This window comes from Saccharomyces cerevisiae, chromosome XII (genome assembly GCF_000146045.2).
Source record: "Saccharomyces cerevisiae S288C chromosome XII, complete sequence".
Taxonomy (NCBI): Eukaryota; Fungi; Ascomycota; class Saccharomycetes; order Saccharomycetales; family Saccharomycetaceae; genus Saccharomyces; species Saccharomyces cerevisiae.
The window spans coordinates 391,899-404,126 of NC_001144.5; the positions used below are offsets into that span (position 1 = coordinate 391,899).

The 12,228-nt window shown below is 37.6% G+C and overlaps 6 protein-coding genes across 6 annotated transcripts; 3 read left to right on the forward strand and 3 right to left on the reverse strand.

Moving 5' to 3' along the window:
* Window positions 1-1,585: 1,585 nt before the first annotated feature.
* YLR125W (uncharacterized protein) lies at window positions 1,586-1,996 on the forward strand (the record flags this gene model as incomplete). Its single annotated transcript, NM_001182012.1, has 1 exon — window positions 1,586-1,996. One exon carries the CDS (start codon window positions 1,586-1,588, stop codon window positions 1,994-1,996), a length of 411 nt encoding a protein of 136 aa, NP_013226.1.
* An 870-nt stretch (window positions 1,997-2,866) lies between these two features.
* Window positions 2,867-3,622, reverse strand: YLR126C (putative amidotransferase; the record flags this gene model as incomplete). Its single annotated transcript, NM_001182013.1, has 1 exon — window positions 2,867-3,622. The coding sequence occupies one exon, from the start codon at window positions 3,620-3,622 to the stop codon at window positions 2,867-2,869; it is 756 nt and encodes a 251-aa protein (NP_013227.1).
* A 237-nt stretch (window positions 3,623-3,859) lies between these two features.
* On the reverse strand, window positions 3,860-6,421 carry APC2 (anaphase promoting complex subunit 2; the record flags this gene model as incomplete). The annotated part of the gene is made up of 1 exon (NM_001182014.1): window positions 3,860-6,421. The coding sequence occupies one exon, from the start codon at window positions 6,419-6,421 to the stop codon at window positions 3,860-3,862; it is 2,562 nt and encodes an 853-aa protein (NP_013228.1).
* A 210-nt stretch (window positions 6,422-6,631) lies between these two features.
* DCN1 (NEDD8 ligase DCN1) lies at window positions 6,632-7,535 on the forward strand (the record flags this gene model as incomplete). The annotated part of the gene is made up of 2 exons (NM_001182015.1): window positions 6,632-6,634; window positions 6,729-7,535. The coding sequence occupies 2 exons, from the start codon at window positions 6,632-6,634 to the stop codon at window positions 7,533-7,535; spliced, it is 810 nt and encodes a 269-aa protein (NP_013229.1).
* Window positions 7,536-7,758: 223 nt separating this feature from the next.
* Window positions 7,759-10,590, forward strand: DIP2 (snoRNA-binding rRNA-processing protein DIP2; the record flags this gene model as incomplete). Its single annotated transcript, NM_001182016.1, has 1 exon — window positions 7,759-10,590. One exon carries the CDS (start codon window positions 7,759-7,761, stop codon window positions 10,588-10,590), a length of 2,832 nt encoding a protein of 943 aa, NP_013230.1.
* Window positions 10,591-10,895: 305 nt separating this feature from the next.
* ZRT2 (low-affinity Zn(2+) transporter ZRT2) lies at window positions 10,896-12,164 on the reverse strand (the record flags this gene model as incomplete). Its single annotated transcript, NM_001182017.1, has 1 exon — window positions 10,896-12,164. One exon carries the CDS (start codon window positions 12,162-12,164, stop codon window positions 10,896-10,898), a length of 1,269 nt encoding a protein of 422 aa, NP_013231.1.
* Window positions 12,165-12,228: the final 64 nt, after the last annotated feature.

Sequence of the window (12,228 nt, forward strand, 5' to 3'; positions counted from 1 at the left end):
TGTCCCTCGGAATTTATTGTCAACATATCATCCAATGTTAATGTAGAATGAGTTACCGTCTGTTACTTTTGGGACGGTTTTTGCACTAAGAACAGACGAGTTTACGGTTATCCTCAACAAGCAAGCAAGTATTTGCTAATCTAGATGCCATTCCGAATCATTACTCATACGTTACTATTGAGAGATGTTTTACAATAGATGAGAAGAATACAATGTCCAGAGCTCCTGGTATGCTAGAGTGCATATTCCAGGTCTTATTCGAATCATATCATACCGTCCATTTCAACAATGGTGAAATGTGGTCCACATATATCAGAAATCTTAACATTTAGTGAGGAGAGCCAGTAGAAAAATGTGCGCAAGCGGAAAGAAGTCATTCACAGACACGTTTAACAAAACACCACCACAGCAGCTTTGTCTCTTGATTCTGATCAGTTTGCCATCGAAGAAGCAAAATTGTGGTGTTATTTTTTTCAAACAAAACTTTTTTGGCAACAGCAGTTTTCTTCTGGATATTTGTACTTTATCATCCAACCGATGAAAGCTGGTTTCCTGTCAACCTACATTTAAATGGCCCGTACTTCTTCAAAACCGCTAGATAAGCAAATTAACCCAACTTTTGAGCGTCCTAAATTCCCCTTGGCTCAGAAGACTCGTTAATATGGGAAGTTTAAGTCCTACCATATAATCAAATTGGAAGCTTTCTGTGTTCGAATGGCTATTCTAACCGCTGGGCTATTAATCAGAGGGGAAGTGAAATGACCGAGACGTATTATACGTCATGTTGACATCAACAATTTAAGGAAAAAAATAAAAAAAAGCAATGAAAAAGGGTTTTTTTAAGTTGAAGACCCTTTTCAAATATATGTTGCTTTGAATTGTATCTACCGTCTCGTTTCTTCTGCTTTACCGTTTTTTTTTGCCTTCTTTAGATATGTCTTTTATGCTTGAAAGGTCCGGCTTTAATGCATTCATCTAAACGTAGTATTCCTATTTTTGAACTGCTACCAATCCACCATGACTTTACTATGAAGGACATTATTAGTGAACAGCTTCAAAAAAATAAACTTTTCAAGTCATTAAGATATATCTTGTTGCAGCGTAAGATGTTGGTGTTCAGTGCATTCTGTACAAAAATCCGTGTAATACCAAGTCATCCTCAGTTTACAAAGCTTGCTAGTTTCCTGCAGTTTGGAATGAACCATTAAAGACGCTAATCTTCGGATAGAGATCAGCTCCTTGATACTGTATAATCCCTATCCACTTGAATTCCTGTTGCATCCCAGTTCTATAGGCATCACCTACTGCATCACCTACTTGTATAATCCTCGAGCAGGTATGCTAGCTCTGCGTCAGTCCTTGCGATACACAACTAATGGAATATCTTATGGGTCAATCAAAACCATTCTTCTAGAACGCCGAGTTTCCAGTTTTGGGATTTAAGTAATACATTAGGTGCCTGTCACGCAATCCGTCCGCTGTATTTCTCCGCATAGAGGATTTCAGTACGAGAGAGTGAAGAGTCAAACTAACGCAACGTAGTAGTGGCTTTGGACATTGAAAAGAATAGTCTAGTCTGCCAAGCATGGGAGAAATTTTAGAACTAACTAATAAGAATTTCATGAGCCACTTGAAAAAGGACATAACTTCGCAAGAATCCTTGAAAAGTAGAATTGAGGATAAAAATGGTGATGTCGCTAGCCCGAAAGAGGATAACTATCCTCTATTGAATGAAACAGCGGCATGGCCAGATGGGGTGATTACCTCTGAAGAAGGATGTTCATCTTCAGGTGAGAAAGAGAATTCAGGCTTATGTTCAGAAGAAAGTTCAGAAGAAGATCCAGAAGAAGCTGAAGAGGAATCTGCAAGGGCTTTTGGAGAGTTAGTTGCAGTCTTGCGGGACAAAGACATACCACTGAATGTATTGGACGAACCTCAGATGAAAGATTGGCTTGAAAAATACACCGGTGTTTATAGAAGCTCTTGGCATGGTTGATTATGAAGAAAATTCCATAATTTTGCGAGGTGGGAGAATACTCTTGGGAAAGTGTTGAGAACAAAAACGCCACTAAAAACAGCAGGATTATTAAAAAGTAAAAAAAAAAAATTCCTTTTCAAGCAGGCAAACAATGGGTTATTTGAATGGAGAAGTATGCTACTATTTCTGCATGTTGTGGATCTAAGGCGATGTGGGCCTAGATTCTTTCCTTTTTTTGTTTTTACCTTAATTATCTTACGTTGTTCTTTCCGTCAGTTTTACACCTGACATGGGACAAGAGAACAAATTGTGAAATAAGTTCAAGCCTCTGTTGACATTTATTGATGTATCTATTTCTTTGAGGGTTAATTAAAGATAACAAATTGCTTTCTTCCGCTAATTTGAGCCTATTGAATTTACTGGGAAATGCCAACGTGGTCAGACATCAATTCAAGAAGTTTAGTTCTCAGAGAGTGTAACTTGCCTGTTTGGTCGCTGCAGTGAAACTGCCATTAGCTCTTTAGAACAACGTTCTAACTATACGAGGACCATATTACGTAAATCAACAAACCTCAAGAATTAGTGTCATATTTTCTCGCAGATATTACTACTGACATTCAGTCAGCTATATCCATTATGCATGAGCGAAAAAAAAGTGCATACAAAAAAGCTTATTTATTGGACTTAATAAACGAAACTATGTAGTGCCGAACCTTCGGATACTGATCATTGGAGTGATTTGATAAAGTTTCTGCAGAATTCTGGGAAATGAAGGAAATGACGTAGCGAGGCCTTCATGCAACACTAGTTGAAATTGAAAAAAAAAAAAACCTTATAAGCTATCTTTCCTATACGTCCTCTATCGACTATATAACCCAAGCAGCTGTTTCATATTTTTTGCAAGAATAACCTCCAAATATTCCTGGCAGCTTGTATGCCATTGTTATCCAGCTCCTGGCACTGTCTTTCGTATCTATTAAACTCTTCAAGGGTAAGCTTGTCTTGAGACTTCAAAAGCCCCTTCTGAGCGACATCACTATTGAATTCAGGGTGTCCTTGAAACGTCAGCACTCTGTTTTGCCTGTAAAATCCTTGGTTTTGACATTTTTCACTTGACGCCCAATTTTGGTATCCCTCTGGGACATCGAACACGCAGTCACTGTGCACTTCAGAAAGATTTAATTCTTGAGCACCAAATAACTTTTGACCCACAGAGTTCAGTTTTAGTGACACAACCCCACCTTCAAACCCTTTCGGATTCCGTCCAACTGAACTTCCTAGAGCAGCCGCGATAACTTGATGACCAAAACATATTCCAGCTACGGGCGGATATTCAGTCTTGCTAGTTAGCATCTCATTTAAGAAACTTCTTAATTTCATAATCCATTCAATTTCATTATCAAATGAATCATATTTTGAACCAGTGATGTATATGCCTAAATACTCATCTTTCTGAAGATCTGACAATTGAGGGAACACGTTTTTTTGTACGTGGAACACTTCATATTCGACATCTTCTGCGATACATTCCAATTTCCTGGTCTGTTCTAATAGCTTGATAGCCATATCAACAAAATTGCCCCATGGTTTACTCCATTCGTTATCTTCATCTGTATAAAGAATAGCTATTTTTTTTACTGTCATTATGATGTTTTCTTAGTATTTTTTTGATATAATTCAATTCTAATATATGTTAATGCATAATTTTCAGAGCTATAGCGGTATATATTTCAAACTTTCTCAATTATCTATGTGAAATTATAAACCTTATCTGTCTTTTCTTCTGTACACCTCATCTGCCACTTCCCACTTTGGCGCGCGTTGACATTTTGCGACAAAAAGAGATTGTTCGTGGCAGTCGTGTAAAAAACTGCACCTCAATCATGAGTTTTTATGCCCATTTTTCACTATTTCATATGAACCATTGGCAATGTACTTCAGCCTACCCTCATCGGCCAGAGTGTTTAAATATCCCTCTAATTGTTGAAGAGTAATTCGGTTATATCCCCAATCTTTTGGCACGGTAATTTTCAAAAAAGAATGGATCTTATGAAGTTTCATTGCGCCTAAATTAGTCAGCATTCCTTCGATGAATGGCAGACTTCTTTGAAGTGTCAATTCATATTTTCTTTCTATCTCAGAATCGTTATGTAGTTCATAGTTACTGTTCTCAATCTCCATTGGGGCGGTCTTTTGTGCTTGATCAAAATCCATCTCGCTATGTTCAATAACGGAATAGGTTCCATTTTCTTTTAAAAGCACACCTTTTTGAATCCAGAAATCTAACAAATGAGTTAGCCTGGGAGGAGCAATATTTAGTGACTCAGAAAGCTGCTCTAGTGATAAACAAATTGGCTCATCATTTGGAGAATCAAACTGATTTATTACGCTGCATTGTTCTAAAGAAACGTCTAACACTAATTTCCTACCATCTTTGAAAGCTAATTGTATTTCTACTTTTCCTTTATCTTTGCATAGTTGTAACTTGCGCCCAGGTTTCAGCTGTGAGTATATATCAGAATACTTCTGTAGCTCCCTTTCTAAATCTATTGGTAAATGAAATGCAAGATCATTAGAACCTTGTGTATCGCAGTTGTACTTCCAGTAGAGGAGTGAGATAAATTTTGGAAATATTATGGGATCCAGTCCGGCTACTTCATGCATTTTACGGCAGAGCTCCTCGCTACATTTTATATCCCAAAGCATAACATCAATGCTATTCAAATTCGACTGGTCTGCATCTGCTGCAGGGGCTGTTGTTTCTAGGAGTCCTAATATACCGTTTGTTATATAATTGGAATGACTTGTTTCTGTGAATTTGACTATTTTTTCTCTTATTAATTTCAAACATCGGGTCCATTTTTCATCCAACGTATAAAATTTCAAAGTGAATAATCTGTCGGTTAAGAGATTTCGAAATTCTGATATGAAAAATTCTCTTGATTCAAATAGATCCAAAAGCACCTCAAACAAATTTGTCTTAATATAACTTGATTTGATGTTACCGGGAATCATGTCATTAGGCTCTGGTACCCAAGCTATATAATAATTGAGTATATGTTCGTATAGCATGGCGTGTCTTATTGGTAGGTCCTTGTTCAATTCCCTCTTTCCTTTCACCTTGAGGTTCCATAGAAAGGGGCTTTTTTTATTCTTGTCCCTTTTGGTGATGTTCGTATCTTGATTGATATCAGAATCGTGCAAAGTGTCTACAAGTGAGAGCAGTGCCTTCATATCTACATTGAAATTAATTTTCTCCTTTAGTTCTTCTTCAGGTAAGTCCAACATTGCGTATAACAATACATTTACTAAGTGCTTCCGCTCCTGAAAGTAAGGTTTAACAAACGTGGTTATTGAATGTAGGCATCTCCCTGTTGGATCCAGGACCAAAAATGCTTTGATAGTTTTAACATATCTCAACAAAGCGTCCACCGTAGTTACGCTGGGGTTTAGAATGTATTTCTTGAAATCAGACAAAAAAGTTGTTACAATATTTGTGTAGTCTTTAAAATCTTTCATAATTTTCCTCAATTCCAATAAAGTAACCTTTGAATCAGGATAAGCCAAAACGCATATATCAAAGATTTCATTCGTTCTTATCCTAAGAAAATTGGACTCAAAACAGTTGAAAACTGTAGTGGTCAGTTCGTGATCATCCTCTGGACAACCGACTAATTTAGAGAACTGAGACCAATATTGATTAATAAATTTGTTGAATGTTTCCATAATCATAAACCTTTTATTCCATACTCTACTCATGTTATCTTCACAAAATTTATTGATTTTGCTGTAAAGAGCATTGACTATCAATTCCGTAGAGGATAAGGAACCATTAGCAGATTTGAGCCATTGGATTAAATTGTCTGCCAGGTCGAAATCATCATCCATTATTAATTTGTCTAATCTTGTTCTTAAATTATTTTTGAACTTTATATTTCTATTCAACAGATAATGTCTTAAAGAATTAAGTTCAAGTGCCCAGTCGTTTACATTTACGTCAAAAATAGGAACGTAACGTAAAGGAAACTCGTAATAATTTTCCCATCGTTGGATATCTTTTAGATAATTAATGTTGTTAAAATGTAAGAAAAAATGATAACGAACCTGGAAAATATAAAACTCTTTGAGCGTGGAAAAAAGTTGTAGTTGTAACTCTTTGTTTGTATTTCCCTCATTAACTATTGAATTGTTTGCCTGACTAGTGTTTATCATGCTATATGGCGATGTGGTTGCGTTATTAGGGAAGAGAACCTTAATGATATTCTTAATACGAAGGCTTGGAGGACGTAGTTGATGGTTACTCTTGGCATCATTAGGGCTCATCCATGTAAGTAAAGAGTTCAAATCATCGACTATGTTTGTGTGAAAGATGTATGAGGAAAGTGTTTGTAACTCATCTGTAATAACTTTCAAATCTCGAGTTGGGGTAATCTGAAATGACATGATGGAAAAACCTTAACTATAAGCCATAAATATTTACAGTCCCGCTAAGTCTGGCTTTCGTCTAGTTTTCGATATTTTGGCTCTTTTGTCTATTACTGTTTTTGTAACCAAAGGTTTGAAAATTTAGATGCAACTAATGAACTTACGCAGTAACATGCAAGTACCCAATAAAAAAAGAAATTTTTGAAGAGACGTTCTTGCATTCAGGACATGGTATGTTTTTAATTTCGTTTCTTTAGTTCTCAGGCTCTTCAAAGTACTAACACTTTATTGGCAAGGGGCGCTCAAATGTGATGCATCATTATAGAGTAATAATAAAATAAAAAGAAAGGATGCAAGCCCGGAACAAGAGGCAATTGAATCATTCACCTCATTAACCAAATGTGACCCCAAGGTATCCAGGAAGTACCTGCAGCGTAATCACTGGAACATCAATTACGCTCTCAATGATTATTATGACAAGGAAATAGGGACGTTTACTGACGAGGTTTCAACTGTGGCTCATCCACCCGTATACCCGAAGGAGCTAACACAGGTATTTGAACACTATATCAATAACAACTTGTTTGATATAGACTCACTGGTCAAGTTCATTGAGGAGCTAGGCTACAATCTTGAAGATTTAGCGACATTATGCTTAGCCCATTTACTGGGGTACAAGAAACTAGAAGAACCCTTAAAACGAGAGGACTTCCTGTCAACATGGTTTATGCAAGGCTGTTCCACCATTTCAGACATGCAAGAGTGCATCAAGACGTTAGATGTTAAATTACATGAAGACTTACAATATTTCACACAGATTTATAACTATGCTTTCAATTTGATTCTGGACCCAAATCGAAAGGATATAGATACAGACGAAGGCATCCAGTATTGGAAGCTATTTTTCCAACCAGAGTACCCAGTGCGTATGGAACCAGATTTGCTTGAGGCATGGTTCCGTTTCCTTCGCGATGAGGGGAAAACCACTATAAGTAAAGACACCTGGCGTATGCTGCTCCTCTTTTTCAAACGATACCCCACTATTCAGAAAATAATAAGCGATTACGACGAAACTGCAGCCTGGCCATTTATTATCGATGAGTTCTATGAGTGCTTACAGGATCAGCAATAAACATCCTTTCATATACTTAAGGGTATGCTGTTTAATATTGCATGGAATACGTTACCCTTCTAAGATAGATGGGAATAAGGCGGAAATAAAAAACGCGATGAGCAGTGGAAAATTTTTCAGAAATTTTCAGTTCCCTCATAATATAGATGTAGATATTGTATAAGGTCGTACGTATATCAGAGTAGCCACTAGAAGGACCAGAGAAACTGGAATAAGAGCTATTATGGTCAAATCATACCAACGTTTTGAGCAAGCAGCTGCTTTTGGTGTAATAGCCTCCAATGCCAATTGTGTTTGGATACCTGCGTCATCCGGAAATAGTAATGGTAGTGGACCAGGACAATTGATTACGAGTGCTCTCGAGGACGTTAATATATGGGATATTAAGACCGGGGATTTGGTCAGTAAATTATCCGATGGCTTACCTCCAGGCGCATCTGATGCTAGAGGCGCCAAGCCAGCCGAGTGTACATATTTGGAGGCTCATAAAGATACGGATTTATTAGCTGTCGGTTACGCAGATGGTGTCATTAAAGTTTGGGATTTGATGTCTAAGACTGTGCTTTTGAATTTTAACGGTCACAAAGCAGCTATAACATTATTACAATTTGATGGGACTGGCACAAGATTAATTTCTGGTTCCAAGGACTCCAATATCATTGTATGGGATCTTGTTGGAGAAGTTGGTCTTTATAAACTTAGATCACACAAGGATTCCATTACTGGCTTTTGGTGTCAAGGAGAAGATTGGCTGATCAGCACCTCCAAAGATGGAATGATCAAGCTATGGGACCTAAAAACACATCAATGTATAGAGACACATATTGCGCATACTGGAGAGTGTTGGGGCCTTGCAGTGAAGGATGATTTACTGATCACAACTGGTACTGATAGTCAAGTAAAAATTTGGAAACTGGATATAGAAAATGACAAAATGGGGGGGAAACTAACAGAGATGGGTATTTTCGAAAAGCAAAGTAAGCAACGTGGGTTAAAGATTGAGTTCATAACAAATTCGTCTGACAAAACCTCTTTTTTTTACATCCAAAATGCTGATAAAACCATCGAGACTTTCAGAATTAGAAAAGAAGAAGAAATAGCAAGAGGTTTAAAGAAAAGAGAGAAGAGGCTAAAAGAAAAGGGGTTGACAGAAGAAGAAATTGCAAAATCTATTAAAGAATCCTACTCCTCCTTTATATTGCATCCTTTTCAAACCATAAGATCATTGTATAAAATAAAATCTGCATCATGGACAACGGTCTCAAGTTCCAAACTTGAGTTGGTATTAACTACATCGAGTAATACCATAGAGTATTATTCCATTCCATATGAAAAAAGAGACCCAACAAGCCCTGCTCCTCTCAAGACACATACTATTGAATTGCAAGGGCAAAGAACGGATGTGCGTAGTATTGACATCAGTGATGATAACAAATTACTTGCCACAGCATCCAATGGTTCATTGAAAATATGGAATATCAAAACACATAAATGTATCAGAACTTTCGAATGTGGGTATGCATTAACTTGTAAGTTTTTGCCAGGTGGGCTACTAGTCATACTGGGTACAAGAAACGGGGAGTTACAGCTCTTTGATCTAGCATCATCAAGTCTTTTGGATACCATTGAAGATGCACATGATGCGGCAATTTGGTCGCTAGATCTGACCTCAGATGGTAAACGATTAGTGACCGGATCTGCCGATAAAACTGTCAAGTTTTGGGATTTCAAAGTTGAAAATAGCCTAGTGCCAGGTACCAAGAACAAATTCCTGCCTGTTTTAAAACTGCACCATGATACAACTTTGGAATTAACTGACGACATTTTATGTGTACGGGTTTCTCCTGACGATAGATATCTAGCCATCTCGTTGCTGGATAATACTGTTAAGGTATTCTTTTTGGACTCAATGAAGTTTTACCTAAGTTTATATGGGCACAAATTACCTGTACTATCTATCGATATTTCATTTGATTCTAAGATGATTATTACGTCTTCCGCAGACAAAAATATCAAGATTTGGGGTTTAGATTTTGGTGACTGTCACAAGTCTTTATTTGCCCATCAGGATTCGATTATGAACGTTAAATTCTTACCACAGTCTCACAACTTCTTTAGTTGTTCTAAAGACGCAGTGGTGAAATATTGGGATGGCGAGAAATTTGAATGCATTCAAAAACTATACGCTCATCAGAGCGAAGTTTGGGCTTTGGCGGTTGCTACTGATGGCGGCTTTGTTGTTTCTTCATCCCATGATCACAGTATAAGAATCTGGGAAGAAACCGAGGACCAGGTATTTTTAGAAGAGGAAAAGGAGAAAGAACTTGAAGAACAGTACGAGGATACATTGCTAACTTCTTTGGAAGAAGGAAACGGTGATGATGCATTTAAAGCTGATGCATCGGGTGAAGGCGTTGAAGATGAAGCATCCGGTGTTCATAAACAGACTTTAGAATCGTTAAAGGCTGGTGAAAGACTTATGGAGGCGCTAGATTTAGGAATTGCTGAGATTGAAGGTTTAGAGGCATATAACAGAGATATGAAGCTATGGCAAAGAAAGAAGTTGGGTGAAGCGCCAATAAAACCACAGGGTAACGCTGTTCTAATTGCTGTGAATAAAACTCCTGAGCAATATATTATGGATACCCTGTTAAGAATAAGAATGTCTCAGTTAGAAGATGCACTGATGGTTATGCCATTCTCATATGTCCTCAAATTTTTAAAATTTATTGATACCGTTATGCAAAACAAAACTTTGCTGCACTCTCACTTACCATTAATTTGCAAGAATTTATTTTTCATTATCAAATTTAATCATAAAGAATTGGTTTCTCAGAAAAATGAAGAATTGAAATTGCAAATAAATAGAGTAAAGACTGAATTAAGAAGTGCATTAAAATCTACCGAGGATGATCTAGGCTTTAATGTTCAAGGGTTGAAATTCGTCAAGCAACAATGGAATCTAAGGCATAACTACGAATTCGTTGACGAATATGACCAACAGGAGAAAGAGAGTAATAGTGCAAGGAAGAGAGTTTTCGGGACCGTTATATAATAAAACTATTATCCTACATAATACCGGCATTACTCTGCCCTTTTCACACTTCAAAAGGATAGATTAAATTATCTGTATATTATACAATTCCAATCATAAAAATTGTCATTCCGATTGCCCTTCGGTAATAATGGGCATATCCAAATAACGGAATATGTGTTTTTTATACTTATTGGTCGCTGACATATGCTGTTTTTTGCGAGATGTCTCTCGTCTCTGCAGAGCAGTTGTAAAATTATAGGTCATGCATTTTTTTTTTTTTGATAATGAATAACTATCTAATCTAACAAAATATACGTGAGATACTATGCCCATTTCCCTAGAAGAGCCATTAAAGCAGCTCCACAACACATGATGAGATATGCACTAAGCATTTTTTTGAGGCCATCAGGTCCTTTGAATTGATTAGAGTATAAGAATTCATGAGCCATTAATTCGACTAGTCCAGTATAAATAAGAATTCCTGATGATATCGAGTCAAAAACACCATTAGCAATTAATGCTCTTCTAGAGCCAGGTATCCAAGAGTGTCTGACACCAATACCTACCGCGACTGCTATGGGTGACGTTAAAGTGAAGGCTAATCCCATTAACCAAGGCATGTACTTCTTACTTTCTGGCCAATTCGTTTCGGCAACTCTTGTGCCTAGACCCAAACCTTCGAACATTTGGTGGAAAGTTAAAACGATAAATAAGGTTTCGAATTCTTCACCCGCGACAGATAGCGAAAGACCCACAAATACAGAGTGAAAGATGATGCCAAATTCTAGAATAAAAACAGCTAGTATCTGATTGAGATACTGCTCTTTATCTTCCTCCTCGATACGTGTGGCCAACTGGGAGACATCTTGATGGTCATTTTCGTGAGAATAATGATCTTTTCCAGGTACAGAAGCGAGATTTGTCGCATGGGAACTGGTTGGAACTAGTTCATTAGCTAGTGACTCTGTTTTTCCCGGTTCCAGATCATAATTAGTAACATTTGAGCCGGGTTCTTTTTCCTTTATAGGAGTAGCGACAATCTCTTCATTTCTAGTAGTGTACGGAGTTTTGTCATTATGGATGGAGTAGGCAGCTTCGTTATTGAAAGATACAGGATCCGAGTCCATATTTCTGATGACAAATCCCGAACTGGGAGCATCAACATCAATACTGGTAACTTCCCCATGGTCCCCATGATCGTGTCCCAGCGTTTTCGCTACAAAATAATGCGTGATGATTTCAGTGAAGAAAAGTAAGAAAAGCGACATTAAACAGATCCCAAAAGCCCATGGATATTCGGCAAATGTGCCACCAAGACATTCATCTCCCAGAGCTTCGGCTGCGGGCTGTAGAAGATGAACGAACGCTGTGGCAACAATGACACCAGAACCGAAGAACTTCGCTATGAAAAAGCACCAATTTGGTAGCCTTATAAACGAATACCGTGATGACAAAATTGGGAAATAAACTCCCAATCCTGACGATATCAGTATAATGAATACTGCCAGAATTCTAAGACCTGCGTGCCCATTGTAGCCGTTAGAAGCTTGGCAAGTATCTACGGAGTCATCCCTCGCTATAAGATCAACCATACTTTCGAATATGCAGTGTCACTTGGAAACGCCTGCAATGTTTTCTTTGGTTGATGCACCGTTG